This window comes from Triturus cristatus, chromosome 9, assembly GCF_964204655.1.
Source record: "Triturus cristatus chromosome 9, aTriCri1.1, whole genome shotgun sequence".
Lineage (NCBI taxonomy): Eukaryota > Metazoa > Chordata > Amphibia > Caudata > Salamandridae > Triturus > Triturus cristatus.
Window position 1 is genome coordinate 842247305 of NC_140592.1, and position 18663 is coordinate 842265967.

The 18663-nt window shown below is 44.6% G+C and overlaps 1 protein-coding gene across 4 annotated transcripts in view; it reads left to right on the forward strand.

The window, feature by feature from the left end:
* XRCC3 (X-ray repair cross complementing 3) overlaps positions 1-18663 on the forward strand; it is a 178041-nt gene that overhangs the window by 104082 nt on the left and 55296 nt on the right. For all 4 annotated transcript variants that reach the window (XM_085626282.1, XM_085626280.1, XM_085626283.1 and 1 more), the window contains one exon: positions 8529-8683. In XM_085626282.1, the coding sequence (XP_085482408.1) occupies positions 8529-8683 (155 nt within the window). The remainder of the gene's footprint in view (positions 1-8528; positions 8684-18663) is intronic.

Consider the following 18663-nt stretch of genomic DNA (forward strand, 5'->3'; position numbering starts at 1 on the left):
TGGCCTGGCATGGCAGTTGAGATATATAAAATATTTAGGGATTGAATTTGGTAGTAATATTATTGACACCCTTCACCGCAACGAGAAGTTAACATTGGAAAAGATCACAAAACATTTGGATTCCTGGTCACCAAAATTTATTACATGGTGGGGGAGGATAGAATCCATAAAAATGATGATCACTCCTTTGGTTAACTCTCTTATAAGCATGCTCCCACTCATCTTGACGGAGGACTTTCACCATAAACTAGATATCCTCCTTACAAAGTTTTTACGGCGTGGCAAGAAAGCTCGAATTGAAATTAAAAAATTGAGACTTGATAAATCCTTGGGTGGAGTGAATCTAGCAGATTTTAAGTTATATCAATCAGCTTTTCTGGATTTCACCCCTGCCCACTATACTTTGGTGTAGTTGGAAGTAGAAAAGTCTATCCTTGGTAATATCAATCAATTTTATTTATCAATTTCATAATGACAGCAAAATATCGTTCCAGCTTCATGACAATGGATACAAACAATTGCCTTTAACAGAAGTTGTCTAACATATGATATGCAGTATCTTGGCAAAATGTACAGTGTGTTCAAACAAAAGTACATTTGCACAGTATGATACCTCACTCATCACTTCTCCAACGCCTGAACCTGCGCACCAATCAGCAATTAATGCGAGTAACAATTTATTTGTAACATCATAAAGTTTGTGTCCAAGTCCATTGTGTGGGTAGTCCTGGATTAACCAATACCCGCTGGTTCCAGACCGGCTTCCATCCGTGCGTCTGGTGTAGACTGTGTTATTGCCGTATATTGTTTGAAAGGGCCCCAAATGGTACAGGGCCGGGCAATGTGGAGGCATATAAATTGTAGTTCAGGTTACAATATGCCATACTATTCAGCCCATCTTTACTCGTCGGCGCCACCCTCTTCCCACATTTCAGCGCTATTTCCCTTTTCGCCAAGAGTAGCCCAACGGCGGTGAATTTCCGAACAGCCTTTGGCATATTTTTCACGTATCCCAAAAGGGCCAATTCCGGAGTTGGGGGTAGGACTAAGCCCGTCATTGTCTCAATTATATGGTGTATGTCGGACCAGTATGTGCCGATTTTGCTGCAGGTCCATGTATTATGTGCAAAGTCTGCTTGTTGGGATTTGCATTTTAGGCAGCAATGGGATCTGTTGGGGTCTAGTTTATGGGACATCGCAGGAGTAATGTAAATACGGCGCAGGATGCAGCCCATTGGTCGTCAGTAATTGGGTGACCCAGATCAGTCTTCCATGCGGCCCGTACTTTAGCATCATGTACTGGGACTATCTCCATACAGGATCAAATGTTCCCCAGTGTCGCTGTCTGGAACTATGGTGGGGGGGGAACGGGTCGGGTTCGACCGGGTAACCAGGAAGCTTGGCCTTAACAGCGGGACCAAGTCGAGTAAGTATAAACTTGTCCATAAACGACGCCCCCGCAAATTTGTGTCCATCAGAGGCAGAAAAAACGTGTCTGTCCATGTAGAGGTCCCCAATGGAGACCATGTCAAACCGTGAAAGAGTCTGCTGCACTATTCCCTCCCCCATGATGGAAATTCACCGTGGATTCGGGAGTGGTAGGCTCGGGGAGTATAGTGGCGGTGATCCCAACATCCGGACCAGTTTTAGCCAAGCCCAGCTTGTTGTGGAGACAGTCTGAATGTCGTGTGGGACACGTGGGTAACCCATGGGCAAGACTGTACGTAACATGTCCGGAAGGACTAGATCAGCCTCAGGGCATAAGTAGGGGATTCTGGCGTCCGGATGGAACCAAGCGTGAGCGTAGCTGCATTGTGCGACCAAGTAATACATCTGAAAATTAGGAACGCCAAAACCGCCCTTGTGATACGGGAGTGTCATGATCTCCCGGTGGACTCCAGGGCGTTTGCCCCCCCATGTCAGCCTAATGAGGTGGGTGCGTATAGAGTCAAAAAAACGATTCTGTAACGGAATAGGAATATTATTGAATAAATACAAAAGTTTGGGCAGGACAATCATTTTTATCAGTGCGATACGCCCGCAATTGAAAGTGGTAACCTAATCCACCTGTCCACTTGCTTTTCCAGTGTATGTATCGCTGTACCATAGTTTGATAATATTATTTCGTTGATATGCAAATGGAAGTTTATACCCAAATATCTAACGAAGTCCGAGCACCAAGTCAGTGGGCATTCACATTCCCATCTGATCGTACCCGCAGTAAGGAGAAAGATTACAGACTTATTCCAATTGATACCAAGGCCAGAAAAGCAGCCAAATCTGCTGATCTCCCGGAGAGGATCTAAGTTTTCTTGGGGATTCCGGACGTATAAGATAATATCGTCCACATATAAAGAAGCCAGTAGTGGCCCGGTGTTAAACTGGAGCCCCCTATGAAGGTGTCGCTCCTGGAAGTGTCGAATGAGGGGGTCCATTGCTAGAATGAAGAGCAGTGGGGACAGGGTGCAGCCTTGTCTAGTACCGCGGGATAGGGCAAAGGATCAGAAAAGCGTGCCATTTAAGCCCAATCTGGCAGTCGGGCCGAGTATAGCAGCATCGACAGGTTGATGAACCCAAAGGGCATGCCCAGCCTGCGCATGGCCGTCCATAGAAAAGGCCACTCAAGGGAATCGAAAACCTTTTCAGCATCTAGTAATACTGCTGCGGCCGAAGTGGCCGGGTTGATTCTAGGTAGTATCGCAAAAAGCATACGGAGGTTTAGTGAAGTAGATCTGCGTGGGACAAACCCAGATTGAACAGAAGATATGATTTTGTCCACCACTAAAGCAAGGCGCATCAAGATTGTTTTCGCTAATATTTTATAGTCGAAGTTCAAGAGGGATAACGGTCTGTACGACCCACAAAGCAAGGGATCCTTGCCAGGTTTGGGTAGTAAAACTATCACTGCTTCCCGCAGGGTCGGCAGCAGCTGGTTTCTTTCTAATGATTCGTGATATACTTCTATAAGTTTCGGAGCTAGGATGTCTTTATATTGCTTATAAAAGTCCCCTGTGAAGTCATCAAGGCAGGGGGCAGACAAGCCGTTCAGAGCATCTACGGCATCTGTTATTTCGTCTTTCGAAAATGGCTCTGCGAGGAAGTCCTGCATATATTTCTCCAGGTATACTAACGCAATTTCAGCAAAGTACTCTTCGTGCTCCGTGGAGGTGTGTGTTAGTTTAGAGGTGTACAGGCGTTCATAATAGGCTAACAACGTGTCCCTGATGTCGGACGTGTCAGTCAGTATAGCTCCTTCGTCGGATCAGATTTCTGTAATGCAGGACTTGGAATACGTGGGTCTTAGCAGTTGTGCCAAAGTGCGCCCCGGTCGTTCGCCCTCGCCATATCTACGTGCCACAGCATATTTACTGAGGAAGTGAGTTGCCCGCTCCGCCGCCTCCCGGAACTCTACTAGTAGGGCCAGTCGACGCCGCTCATCCTCAGCGGAGTCGGGGAGCAAAGTATAGAGGCTTCGGTAGCTAAAAGCTGCCAATCGATGTTAGCTAAGGGCTTCCGCAGATTCCTCAGGACCCCAGCATGCTTAGCGATGGCCACACCGCGTATGTATGCCTTAAAGGCATCCCAGAGAGTCGCCATGTGTCCACCGATCCCGTAATTAGTTCAAAGTATTCCTCGATGGCATCCCCAATTTCAGAAACAAATAAGTAATCATTTAACGCTCTACCCGGAAACCTCCATTGCCGTTCGTGTCCCTCAGGTCTAGGGAGACTAAGCTTAAGCACGACCGGGGCATGATCGGAATAAGTCCAGGGGAGTATGTCTATAGCAGTGTACCAAGTGGTGGGGGTGGGGGAGAGTAACCAAAAGTCTAATCTGGTCCAGGTGTTGTGTTGAGCAGAATAGTGTGTGAACCCCGGATTCGCTGGGTTATGAGTTCTCCATGAATCAGAGAGCAGAAATTCCTCGCAGATGTCCAATAAAACCTGCCGTGCCCGAGGTTTGGGGGCCGCTACATTGGGTAAACTATCAGTGGAACTGTCTTGGAGTAGATTGAAATCCCCACCCATCAGCAACCCACCCGTGCATACCCGTACCAGCTTGGCATCTAGTTCATGGAAGAAGTCGGGGCTGTCAACATTTGGGGCGTACACATACACAAGAGTGACCGTGTGGCCCATCAACCTACCAACTACAATAGTGTATTGCCCCTCTTGGTCAGTCAGGCAACATGTCAAGGAGAAAGGAGAAAGGGAGACGTTTGTGGATGAGGATTGCAGTACCCCTGGCATAATTACTATAGTTGGAGAAAAAGTGGCGAGCCCCCCATCCCGCAAAGTGTGTAGTGTCCGCTCTGGGCAAGTGAGTCTCCTGTAAAAAGGCTATGTCAACGTTATGTCGCTGCAGATAATGTATCACGTGTTTGCATTTTTTAGGGTTATTAAGCCCACGCACATTCCAGGTGATTAGCGAGAGAAGTGAGTGATCAGATATTTCAGGGGCAGCAACCATGTGTGCTATGGATTAGAGTAATGAAGAAAGTCATAGTGGCTGATAATAGGCAAATATCATGTTTGGAGTGAGAATCATGAGAACATTAAATGTTATAGGTAACTTCCCCACCCCCCAACCAGCCTCGCGACCCAGTTCACAAGGCAAAGAACCCATCAACCATGCATCAAATGCATCCTGTAAGCAACTCATATGTATAGTCAAAAACCAGGACTGATGCATTACAAGCTGTAAGAACAACAGTGTGCTACGCACCTAGAGGGGAGGCAACGCTTCGATGGCGCCCAGCTAGTGCAGGATAACAATGATGAGCTATGTGTACTGCCCCAATCATTATAATAGCAGAACATCGAACTATAATATATACACATCATGCAGCAATTATAGACAAGTACTACAACAGTTCAGGCCTGCCGGTCATTCACTTGAGAAGAGCTCAACACGGGCAACCGATCCGCTATGTGGGGGGTAAGGGGCTTGTCCAACCTCCCCCCGTTGGCCGTCTGAGTTCTTATCGGACCTGCAAAAAGCTTGTGCATCAGTAGGGTTGTCAAAGATTCGGGAACGCCCGTTGACGTCCACCCTTAAACGTGTCGGATATAACATTCTATATCTAAGGCCCAGGTTCCGCAGCGTCACCTTGACACCTGAAATCTTGCGGCGAGCCTCCTGAACCATGAGGGTGAAGTCCGGGTATAGTGACACCGATGACCCCTGCCACTTCAGCGCATCTCGTTCCCTGGCGAGCCCCAGCGCAGTGTCCCGGTCCCGAAAGTTCATGACGCAAGCTATTATAGGCCTGGGAGAAAAGCCGGGGTTGGGTCGAGGACCCAGTGATCAATGTGCCCTTTCCACCACAAATCCAGGGGTGAACTTCTCCTTCCCAAATAAATCCACTAGCAAGGATTCCACAAACTTATCCACTTTTCCAGTGTTCGTCGACTCCGGAACTCCAGTAATACGGAGGTTGTTGCGGCAGCTGCGCGCTTCCAAGTCCTCATTCTTAATTGCAATATCTTTTAGGATTTTTTCCATGCGCTCCAGCCTCTTTGACTGCGCAGAGCCATCTTCCAGATCCGATATCCGGCCTTCTGCTGTGTCCAAACGTCGGTCATGGATGTCTAATTTTGCGCCCAGAGTATCCAAGCGGTTTTCCAACTTGTCAAACCTATTGTCCAATGCCTTGAACCCGGCCCTGAGCTCCGCCAGTAGATCGGGATTAGACGTTGTCAGTTCCGTAGCAGTGGTTGAAACTTGGCCACCCTCAGCCTTGTCAGCGCCGCGATCTTGAACTCCTTCTGTGGCCACAGGGAACGTGAGTATCCTCTGCTTGGGATCCTTCCTGCCCATATCTAAGTGGCCCAGGTGTGGGGAAGAGCGTGCCGCCCACAGCGCCAGCAGTTGCAGCACAGTTCGAGGGTGCTGCTCAGCAGTGTCAAGGGGGAGCTGGTAGTCCTACTGTAAGCAGCCACTCAGCGGCGAGGATCACTAGTAAGTAGTCGTTAGTTAATCTACTGCGGAGCTAAACAGCATTGAGAGTCAGCGGTGGCTGGCCCAGACCTCCAACGGCCAAGATTTGGAGTATATGTTGCTCCACGGTACACCGGTAGGGGCCCCGGCAGGAGTAGCAGGCAGGCCGATCCCCAGGGACTGTGGGCTATGGAGCTGAAGGGTGGGCAGACGGTGATGCAAAACTAGTCCGCAGGCTCAAGGTGAAGATGGAACGTTCATCCGGGCGGCTAAGTTGTAGAGCCGGAGGCGGGGTCGCGCTCGGTCGCACCCAAGCAGGCCTTCGTGCAGAGAATGGCAGGCCCGCAACGCTCCAATGTACTCATCCCCGCCCCCGCTATCGATTGCGGCCGGATGGCCGCCTCCCTGGCACTCTCGAGGACCCTGTCACCTCTGAGGCTTCCGGGAGCACCGCCGATGGATTTCACGGCCCCCCACTAGATCTGGGAACCGGGGGAGCCCGCAGCAGTCACTGCACGGGGGAGCCGTAAGCGCACTCACCGCTGCCGATGCTGCACCCAGGTACTCGTTCACAGCCCCTGATGCAGGATACAGGCGCCCCTCTGGTTCGTTAGCGCCGGAGCTTCAGGAGGCCGCGCCGGATGCCGCCGCCGACTCCGCCCCTCCAAGGCCTGAAGCGATGATTAATCTCATTGCAGGCGGTTTGTGGGGTCGATAGCAGGTCCATCGGTGCACCAGTAGATGCGGAGCTCGTACCAGGCATTTCGGCGGCTCGATGTGCCGTTATTTCGGAGACAGCCAGTATCTTGCAGGGCTACCATATGGAGCTTAAAGGCCGCGCGCGGCTTGGCCTCACCCCAGGTAATATCAATCCTTTGTCACTTCTTACTTCTAACCAGCTCTATCCGAATAGATCTAAATCTATCTTTAGAAACACAAAATTGGCACTTCTGCTGATAGACAAGAAACTTGAGATAAGTATTAAGGGATCTAAGATGGAATCCTTATGGCTTAATCGTAGGATAGTATATAAAGGGAAAACTTTAAAATGTCATACTTGGATCAACAAGGATATTTTTTTCCCTTAGCAGCTAGAACACTCTTCGTATCCAATTACGTCTGCGGAACTTCAAACCAGTTATAAATTAGACAACATCGAATATTATAATTTTTTAAAAGTAAGAGCGGCACGAACTAAAGCCAAACTACATAATGCCCTACCGCCCTTACCAAGGTTTGTGTCACAGCTTAATAAATTAGGTCACCGAGTTTCTCATATTTATAAACTTCTTCACCCCAAAACCTCCAAACTCAATAACAATCTTGTAGCTTTTGGGGATTAGCATACTTCTGATCCGATTCCCGAATCTTTGTGGCCACAAGTGTGGAACTTAATAAGAAGCAATAAAATATCTCCAGTACTTTCTCAAACTAAGTGTTGTCCTTTGCACAAGGTATTTTGGACACCTGCTCGATTACACTCTTTAGGTATTTGTGATGATCCGTTGTGCTGGAACTGTAAAACAGAAACTGGTGTCTTAGCTCATCTTATTTTACACTAAGTCCGTGTTGACCTTCTGGGAAAAAGTTTTTTACGTTCTTTCGAAATTATTCATATGTGAGATGAAAAGAGAATTCTCTACTGGTTTTTTAATGGTTGATATATGTAATGATATTGACAAAGCCCTTCTATTTCTCTTACTTATGTCAGCAGTGAAAATGGTACTTAACAATTGGAAAGATGCACATAAGACTTCATTTAAAGGATGGATGAACTGGGTTATTCATCTCAGGGGTGCAGACAATATTGCTCTACAGTATTCTCCATGGAAACCCTTTTCTAGAACTTTGTGGAATTCCTTGGACATTTACTTCAACACACATAAACCTCTGTGAACTTACAAGTGCAGTTTGTATTCCTTGTAAAAGTATTTTGTTTATATTTGATATGTTTGTTCACCATCGTTCCCTGTGTCTACAGTAAGCTTATCAACAGTCTTATGTAAATGATTTTAGTACCTTTTATATAGGTTCTCTCTTGATGCTTAGTTGTTTAGGGTTTTTATTTTATTTTTTCTTTCTTTTCTTTTCTTCTGTTTTTCTTCTATTTTTCTGGAATCTTTCTTCTTTTTTATCATTGGTTTATGTATGGTTTGGAATCCTAATTATTGGTAGTTTGCAAGTTTTATGTTTTGATCTTATGTAACAGTGGGTCGATTGATCAGCTCGTACATTTTTCCAAACGTCATTTTTGTTTATTGTGATAATTCAATAAAGTATTTGAAATACAAAAATAGATACCTCGGTGTAAACCCACCAAGGGACCAATATTGCTGTTCAATTTGCTTGCCTATTTTAACCCGAAGAGTTCCTTGGAGGTTGCTCATGTTATATGATTAGATGCATCAGTTGATACAAACATATTTTTCACTGTTTTGTCTTAGGTGTTGAATGTATGAAAATTAAATACAATAGATTATAAAAAAATGAATTGAGTGCTTGCCGTCCGTGATGTGGTCGGAAAAATGGAAGTGTGGAAACTAAATATTCACTATTTGCTGTGCAATTATATTTCTTATTATTTCCAGGCGCTGTTTATATCTGCACAGAAGATGTTTTCCCTAATAAACGTTTGCAGCAGTTGATTAGTCTACAAAACAAACTGAGGACCTGCGTTCCTGTAGAGGTCATCAAGCAAATAAAGTTCGGAGACAATATTTTCATTGAGCATGCAGCAGATATTGTAAGTTGCAGAGCTGGTTGCTTTTTTTGGAGGGGTGGAGGTTGTTCTAGTGGATCAAACAAATGAATATATATATATATATATATGCCAACAATTTTTCCTCCGTTTGAAAGAAAAGACAGGGTCGCACTCCAGCGAGTTGTAATAATCCTTGTTATTTTATTCACAAATCCACAGGTTACGAGATGCACAAGAGAAACCAACGCGTTTCGTCAGCGTCCGCTGACTTGCTCACGGTTAATTCACTCATTTCAAATCAAGTTTTTTTAAACAAAAAAAGACAGGAAATTGACAAACCCTCCTTTCCTGTCACGTGCGGGGTGGTTTAGAGTTCCCCGGATTTCTGGGAAGTGTAGTCCCGTTAATTGACTAATGTTTACTTGTGTATTCATCTGGATTTTGAAACGAAAGGCTAAATATCAAACATAATATAATAATGATTGCAATGCCAGAATAAAACAATTTTCATGGTAAGTCAAAAACCCGTGTTTCAATTTCACAATCACATTGTAAATAAATACCCTCTAGTGGGTCGACATTGCGGTGTGCCCTCTGGTGGGGAATCCGGGGAACTCTAAACCACCCCGCACGTGACAGGAAAGGAGGGTTTGTCAATTTCCTGTCTTTTTTTGTTTAAAAAAACTTGATTTGAAATGAGTGAATTAACCGTGAGCAAGTCAGCGGACGCTGACGAAACGCGTTGGTTTCTCTTGTGCATCTCGGAACCTGTGGATTTGTGAATAAAATAACAAGGATTATTACAACTCGCTGGAGTGCGACCCTGTCTTTTCTTTCAAACGGAGGAAAAATTGTTGGCATAATAGCGGCGGTCCAAGCCGCAAGGGCGCCGCACCTTCAATTTGAGCGCCATTTAATCCGGAACCGTTGGACGGCTTTGGATATATATATATATATATATATATATATATATTACCTACTGACGGTCGCCAGTAGGTAGTTATAGTTAGGACCTATTTTCCATAGGAAATCCACAACATTCTATTCCCAATAAGTCTGGCCACGGTTGACGAATCGTCGCGAAATTTTCCAAACTTTTGGCCAGCTCCGGTCCGCTCCTATCCTGAAAGTTTCGTGGTGATTCGTCAAGCGGGGCTGAGAAAAAAGGGGGGTCTCAAAACGCGTTTTCCCCATGCAATTTCCCATAGGACCTGTTGACGCAGCTACAGCCCGAACTGCTGAACGGAATTACACCAAATTTGGCAAAGAGGTAGTCCTCAGTTCAGACACGTGCCTTTTGCATAAATGGTGTAGATCCGTTCAGTAGTTCCTGAGAAAATTAGAGTAAAAAAGATCGATATATCTATGGCCTCGGAGGATCCCCGCACCCTATGCGCACCCTCTGCGAACCGAGCGCGCACCCTCCCGATCACGCGCTGAATGCTCATTGGCTGTCGAGTGTCTGTCTATATTCGAAACCAGGAACTGTTGGCAGCCATTTTGTGCCTCGGTAGAAGCGAGGCTGATTAAGTAAGGGAAATAAGTGTGTGAAAGATGTAGAGGGGGCAGGGTAGAAATACTCTGACCCTCTAGTGTTGCTTAGGAGGTCCCAGAAGGACCCCTGAGGCTCCCTTTTTTTTTTTTTTTAAACGGCGAAATGCGCGCAGTGTGCGCGGATCCGGCTGGGGAAAAAAAAACCCGAAGCGCGGGCTTCCGCGCTACGTTAATAATTAGACCCCGGGTGGGCCAAATCCCGGGGGAAAAATGTTTATAACTTAATAGGGGGAGGGGGGCTGCATGGCCCCCCTCCTGGAGCCCTCGAGGGCCCTGGGGACCGCCACCCCCCAGGGCCGGCTCCTACAGTGTCCTGGGGTGCCCACCCCCAGGACACTGTTTGCTATGAAAGGGCGGGAGTCTCCCGCCCTGCCATAGCAAACTTTGTTAGGATTTTGAAAGAGAGAGCACGGAAACCTGCTCTCTCTTTCAAAATCCAAACGATATTGCTTTTCTACACGGGGAGCTGCATGTCCGCAGCTCCCCATGTGGAAAAGCAATGCCGGCTCCTGAAGGACGCAGGGAGCCGGCTGGGACCGTGGGGGAGTTGGGGCTCCCCCCACGGTCTCCCAACGTTTTTTTATAAGCCCTGGGGGATGGGGTCCCCTGGGATATTAAAAATTAGTGATGGGGCTATTTTTTTTTTTACGGTCAAATTAGGAGTCGCGCATCCTAACGCGTTGGGTGCCCGGTTTCTCTCGCGTTGGGTGCGCGGTTCCTAACGCGTTGGGTGCGCGGATCCAAGGAAAAAATCCTGAAATTTTTGGGAGATAAACATCAAGCTTAAGTGTTTTGTTCTTGAGTGGCTCTAAAAAGAGCCGTTGTGTTCATTTAGAGTTTTTGGTACTTATAAGTAAGTACCTATACAGAGTCTAAAGTTGTTGAGGAAAACTCTGTTTCCTTCATCAGTAAAGTGTACTCCATCTCTCCTATACATCTCTTGCATATGAAAGCGCAGATTGTTATTGTAAATGGACCCCATTCTATAGTCTCGGAGAAAAGCAGAAACAGATTTATTCACATGTTTCCTAGCTTTCTCAATTTGTGGACAAAAATGAACGGTGCGCATAGGGTGCGCGAATCCCCCAAAAAATTGAAAAAATAAAGTTTTGAAAATATAGTTTACAAAATATTTAAAAAAATATATATATATATTTTTTTAAAGTACAATAAAAACAAATAATAATTTTTAAAAGAATTAATTGAAAAAATAAGTTTAAAAAATGGTGATAAAAAAGTATTTAAAAAAACATAATTAAAGGAATTAACACACTGAAATACAAAAATTTAGAAATCCAATGAAAATCATTAAACATCACAGCTTTAGAGATAAGTTATAGATAGGAATTAGCATTTAAAAAACCTTTGAAATTCACTGAAAAAACCATAGGTTTCATGCACGTTATAGTTAGGAATTGGCATTTAAAAAACCTTAGAAATTCACTAAAAAAACATAGGTTTCAGGGGCGTTATAGTTAGCTGGACATTTCCCTCGTACAAAATACTAGAAATTCCCCCGTTATAGTTAGTTCAGCTAACTATAACTCGCGCCCCCGCAATGCACTGCTGATGACGTCACATATTACATCACTCATGACATGGTCAGTGACATCACTGATGACATCACTGATGACATCTCAAATGACATCAATGATGACATCATCCATGTGATAAATTAGTGCATCTTCTCACACCCTAATATAACCTTTGATACACCGACTCAAAATTTCAGACGGCCATTTTGAAAACCATAGATACTGCAATACCCATAACTACATACCCACTCATTGGCTCTTAGGTCTACATACACCTCCACTCACTGACCTGTACAGTCACTCATACTTACAGTCACTCAGTACAGGACTATCATATGCATTTATACACCTATATAGACACTCACACACCGCCGATCATCCATCGAGGTACTGACACACCTAGTCAGTCATGCAAATAATTAATCACAGTCCAATTTACTCACCTATACAGTTATACACACACAACTTCAGTTACTCATAAAAATACTACCACATTCTTACGCTCTTATACAATTAATGATACAAGCACACACTCATACATACACACACTCTCACAATCACACACTCATATATAGCCAGTTATATACTCTTACACACATATATACTGCCTTTCACATATGTAGTTACTGTCACATGTACCACTGAGATATACATTCAATCACTAACACAACCATACACACACTCACCCACCCATGCAGTCCATCACAGATGCACTCTTAAAACCATGCACCCATAGAATCACCCACTCACACATCTATGCACAGAGTCATACACACCCTACCCACACAAACACTCAGGCACCCATACAGAAACTCAGACAACCAATCAATAACCCATATAGACACTCCTATAGCTATTCACAAAACCATGCAGCCACTTATACACCAACAGATAGACAGATACAGACATTCACACAGTTTAGTCACTAGTCTGTAGTGAGATACGTTTAAAGACTCACTTATAGAGTCAGTCACGCACCTACTAAATCATCCATTCACACACTTATACACCCACTCATTCTTCCATAGGCCTTTCCCTATATATATTAAACATATTTAAACTTTACAGAAACACAGACTCACTGGATGACGTCATCAGTGACGTCATCAGTGATGTCACTGACCATGTCATGAGTGATGTAATATGTGACATCATCAGCAGTGCATTGCGGGGGCGTGAGTTATAGTTAGCTGAACTAACTATAATGTGGGAATTTCTAGGGTTTTGTACGAGGGAAATGTCCAGCTAACTATAACGCCCCTGAAACCTATGTTTTTTTTAGTGAAAATATATATATTATTCAAAGTAATTAATTCAAAAGAGTGTATTTTACTTGCCACCAATAATTTACATTTCTAACAGGTAACTTGTTGGTAATTAAATGTATTCTTCCGCCTCATGCAGGGTGCTTACATTAATCCGATAATCCCAACACCTTAAGCTTGACATCTACTACATTCTTGTTTGACAAAACTCTCGAGGTGTACCATATCCAAGACTTTGTGACCTCCATATTCCTCGCCATCACTCCAGATCTTCGAAGAGCAGGACCTTGCTCTGGTCTGCCTGGTGCAGTCACGGGCCAGGTTTCCCTGGCTCTCAGCACCTATTGTTGGATCATCCTCTGAGAACAGCTACATATCTGAATTTCCCCTTTGCTGCCTCCTGCTTCTTGAGGAACAAGCCAGACTCATATGAGCAATGGAACAAGGATCACTTGTGTCTGGAGTTGCCTTATTCCAACCTGCTCGCTTTGGACCCAAGTGGAAGCTGTGCGTATGGAGCTTGGCTAAGTGTCAGGATCTGGGAGTGTGCAAAAACAACAGTTGATGGACAGAATGCAGAACAATGTCATACATTCACCCCAGTACAGAGATCTGGGCTTAAATCCATCGTTTTTTTGCTCACCATGCCGTTCCAGTTTTAACCCAGCCATATGCAAATCAGTCTTGACCCTGTGCCTCATGGGAACAGTCCAGCCCGAACTGCCAAGCCAGGTCCGCCCTGGACTGGAAACGAGCATCTTAGGACCGGTTTTGGGGTTTCACCCCTTTTCAGCCAGGATAGCTTGATTTCAGTGGCATGGAAAGCACGGGACCCACGTCTGGGCATACCCTTCCCACTCGGGGTGACAAATACAAAAACAACAGTTGATGGACAGAATGCAGAACAATGTCATACATTCACCCCAGTACAGAGATCTGGGCCTAAATCCATCTTTTTTTGCTCACCATGCGGTTCCACTTTGAACCCAGCCATATGCAAATCAGTCTTGACCCTGTGCCTCATGGGAACAGTCCAGCCCGAACTGGGAGTGTAACAGTGAAATAGTTTACCTAACAAGGTGAGAAGCCGTTTCAGGTCCCAAGTAACTAGGTAGTAGAGGCACAGGTGTTCATTTGTGTCCTCTCACTACACAGCCTCTGAAACTTACACAAGGCAGTGCTTTTCTGTATGTTGTGAACAGAGGAGGTTTCTGTAGTGAACTGGTGGCGCAATAGTGACCCAAGAAAATGGTGGTCTTGTAACTGGCCACACCCGGTTCTACCCAGGCTTATATTAACTTTCCGACCTGTCCATCGGACTGCACCAACACACCTAGCGCCCACGGGGGATCATTCCATTTACCTCGGGCATCTTACTTGGAGGGCACCTGAGTGACACACTACAGTTTCCGGCTGAGATTACACAAATACAGTGACAGGTGTGCAATTTATTTCCATCCATGCAATAAAATTCTTATTTTTAAGAGTAAGATGGGTATTGGGTCTATGTTGGAACTTCTGACACCTCCTCTTTTTAGAACATCAATATCCGGAATTGATTGGGTTGCTACTTACTTTTGATCAGGCATAACCAAAGTAAAGCCTCAGTTGGAGTGGCACGTTGTTTATGGAGGGAATACCGCGGCCGTTAAAAACATATACCCCAGGATGCAACGTCTATCAGGTATTACCTCCCCATTTCCAGTTCTGCGCCAAGCACTGGGAGATAATACAGGAATGTTGCATGTTTTCACTATTCCGAGTTGCAAAATTCGAAGTTGTGGAATTTTCCCTGCTCAAGTTGTGCCAGCCAGTACCAGAGAAATTTGTTTGGAGTGAAAGAGGGTAGTATTTTCGTACTGCTTCAAATCTTGATTTAGGCATAAATCTCTGTTTGTGTGCAAATTGGAATTGCCAGCTAGTGTGGAATGAGGGCCTAAAAACGGTTGCGATTATTTAAAAATGTAACATGCCCGGCGAAGCATAAGCAATGTAGCTGGCTTATGCCTAGAAACATAAATTGTCTCGCCAACCCATGAGGCCTGAAAAAATGCTGTCATGTTTTCAAAGAACGAATCTCCAAAACATGTTGCATTGAGTTGTAGCATTTCAACTTTCATGATTTATGTTGGAAATCCTAATTCATTCTTGTAGGTAAAAAAAAATATTGACATTTCATTCAGAAGCAAGAAACTGAACATGCGTTTTTAATTTAATGAAAGCTTGTAATTCTAGAAAGGAAAGGAATGTAAAAAATAAATACCAAGGTAAAGATTTAACTAACTCCACCTGTTATTGCTTTAGTTCTCCTCTTACCATTAAATGCCTGGCTTCCATCAGAGTTCCTGGCGGATTTTCCCTGGTGGTAACCATGACCAGTAAGAGCCATTTAATACAAAATCTCATATTCTTGTATCGGAAAGCCCACTCCCATCTCTCCCAGACTTTTCTTACATTTTTGTTTATCTTTCAGGTTGGGTCAGTAATTGTACCCAAGTTTAATTAAGGCAGAGCAATCTGTAACAAAACAGAGCTGGTGCCAGTGGTTTACTGGGCCAAACCACATGACATTCCTTTGGATTTTTTAAAAATAGCTTTTATACCCAGAGCGTTTCCACTATTCTTCCCAGATTTACAACCAACTGACTTTTTTTATATTCACTTCCATGGAAATATGGACGCCCTAGCCACTGTAAGCACATTTCTCAGAAAGAGATAAATTCATAGCGTTTGCTGTGAAGAGTTTGGAGTGGTATTTTCAGGATAACTTATCTCATTTTGTCGGTGTAATTATTTCTGGGCTTTTATATTTTTTATATTGTGCTGCAAGAAGCTTCAAGCCACTGGAATTGAATTAATTGTTAATTCTGTCCCTACCGAGGGATTCCTGCCTGTAAAAAAGACGGATATTTTTGTAATGATGCATGTCGAAATTTCACGCTTAATTCCCAGGTCCCTGCAGACCTAAGCTTCTTCCCTTTCCTGCTGCCCCTTTACACTCTCTCATCCCACTCAGCTCTTCGAAGCAGTCCTGGGGCAGCATAAACGTTATACAAGCAACAAGCAGCATGCCATCACACTGCCCATGGCATGCCACTGAGTCCAGACTCAGCTCAGATGCACTCACTGATTTCAGTTAAATGCTTAATGGACCCACAAAAGAATCTGTTTCAACTGAAACAAACTTGTTGGATGGTTGTGCAAAATGTGCACTGCTGAGGCTGATTGGTTTATTTAACTAAGGACCTCCAAAGAGTAGCTTGAGAGCTACTGATAGCTCTCCAGTACACTAGAATTAGGTCTTAGTGGGAGAGTTCAGCCAGTACATCATTCAGAGAGTCAGTGTGCACTACTGCTCAGCTCAAACCCCTTGAGTGGCAACCAGCCAAACTAAGTCGGCCTCATGCTAACACAGGAAAACACTGTCTCGGCCTCCGGGGCATGAGAAACACTGTCTCGGCCTCAGTGGCCTGAAAAACACTGTCTCGGCCTCCGTGGCCTGAAAAACACTGTCTCGGCCTCCGGGGCCTGAAAAACACTGTCTCGGCCTCCGGGGCCTGAAAAACACTGTCTCCGCCTCCGGGGCCTGAAAAACACTGTCTCCGTCTCCGGGGCCTGAAAAACACTGTCTCGGGCTCCGGGCCTGAAAAACACTGTCTCGGCCTCCGGGGCCTGAAAAACACTGTCTCTGCCTCTGGGGCCTGAAAAACACTGTTTCGGCTTCTGGGGCCTGCCACATGACCATCTGTTCCCATTCTCAAACTAGCAAAGTCACCCGGATATAGGTCATGTTATAGGCTCTGCTCTGCCAATCACAATATGTGTGTGAACAATGGTCCAGGAAATAAAAGTACCAGCAGTAGCCAGAAAAGAAGTCCAAGTGCAGCCACTGAAGTGTGTGACTGCAGGACTCTGAGGGGAGCGTTTGCCAGTTGGGTGCATTATTAACCCAGGAGCTGAGGGGAGCAGAGGCTGAATCAAGAATTGAGGCAATTAAGAGCCTCCCTCCTTTCAGAGAGATGGGTGCGTGGTGTGTGCATGCATGCATGTGTGTGGATGTGAATGTTTGTATAAGCCTGCATGTGGCTGTATGTATGTGTACAAGGCTATGTTTGCGTACATATCTGGCATTGTGTCTTTCCCTTACAGTGTTGCTCCCTGAAAGCTTTGCATGGTGTCCAGTATCATCAACATGATATATAGGTTTCTTTAACACAGGGTTAATCTCTGACACAATTGTGTTAATTCTGGCATAAATCTGGTTATCTTTGACATATTTTGGGCATTTGTGGTCAAGTTGTTGCATAGTAGCAGCCATCATTTACATATTGTGAGCATGACTGACCTCATTTTGGCGATCCCTCACATAATGATGGCTGCCCTGGCATAATAATGTTGTAATTTAGTCACATATTATAGGAAACCTGGCCTTTATGGTATTCAGCCTTGGCACAGTGATGCTAGTATAAGGGTTGGCATTATTGACATATCGTTGGTATATTTAGGATCATGGTGATCATCCATGGCATGTGGTTGTAATGCCTGGAAATTTAAAGTAGAATCTGTCCATGTGAGACAATTGTGCATCTAATTAATTGATGAAAATGACAAGCTTATGTTTGGGGACTGTTTATTACTACATATGAAAACGGATATTTTGAAAGCAGAAATTATGTAAATTGAGTTTGTTACTGACAATCCATACCAGAGTGGTAACTACTGTAATTTTAACAGATTTGATCACTATTGTGCAGTGATTTTTCGTAGTTGACGGTGATTTTCCTTGAGCGGTAGCTTTCAGTACAGGAAAAGTTCGGAAACCCCTTGGTTTCACATAATTGGAAATATCCACAATATAATTTTGCATTTCTGGAATAACACAGTTACAGGTTTATTGCCCATTTTTGAACAACCAAATGTGAAGTTAGGAGAAAGGTTGACTTCTAGGTAAACCCTTCCTTTGACAAAATGCATACTGCAAATACTTGTTAATAATTAACTGATCTGTTTACTGTGATACATTGACGCAGATGAAACTACTTTTAACCCTCGTCACACCGAATTTTTGTACATTTTTGAGTGAAATATTTGACGGTACCTGCGGTTACAGTAAAATCATTTATACTGATTTAGGGACATCTTTTCTATACTGCCTAATGGCATCCTGTTTTCTATTTAAGCTCTTCTTTGGACACAGATAGCATTTGACTCCATAGGGTGGGAGTACCTCTTTCGGGTCTTGGCCAGGAAGGGGATTGGCCCGACATTCTACAGATGGATATGCCTGCTACATCACAACCAAGTAGCAAGGATCAAGAGGAATGGTATCTTTTTAAGGGAGTTTGGCTGGAGAGGCAGACTCACCAAAGATGCCCCCCGGCCAGTCCTGTTTGCCTTGCTAGCTGAGCATCAGAGGAGACGTGTACGGATTCCAGGAGGAACCGGATAAGGTTCCCCTGTATGCGAATGACATACTACTGTATCTCAACACACACTATGAAAAACTGTACCCACACACAAAAGAAAAGGAGGAATATAAATGATCCCAAAGATCAGATGCAATTTTTAGAAGGGATGCAACATTTCTTTGAAATGCCTTCACCCACAAAATAGTGGCATGCTTTATCATAGGGCTGCTACAACATCCCCCCGCGGGCCAAAGCCTGGG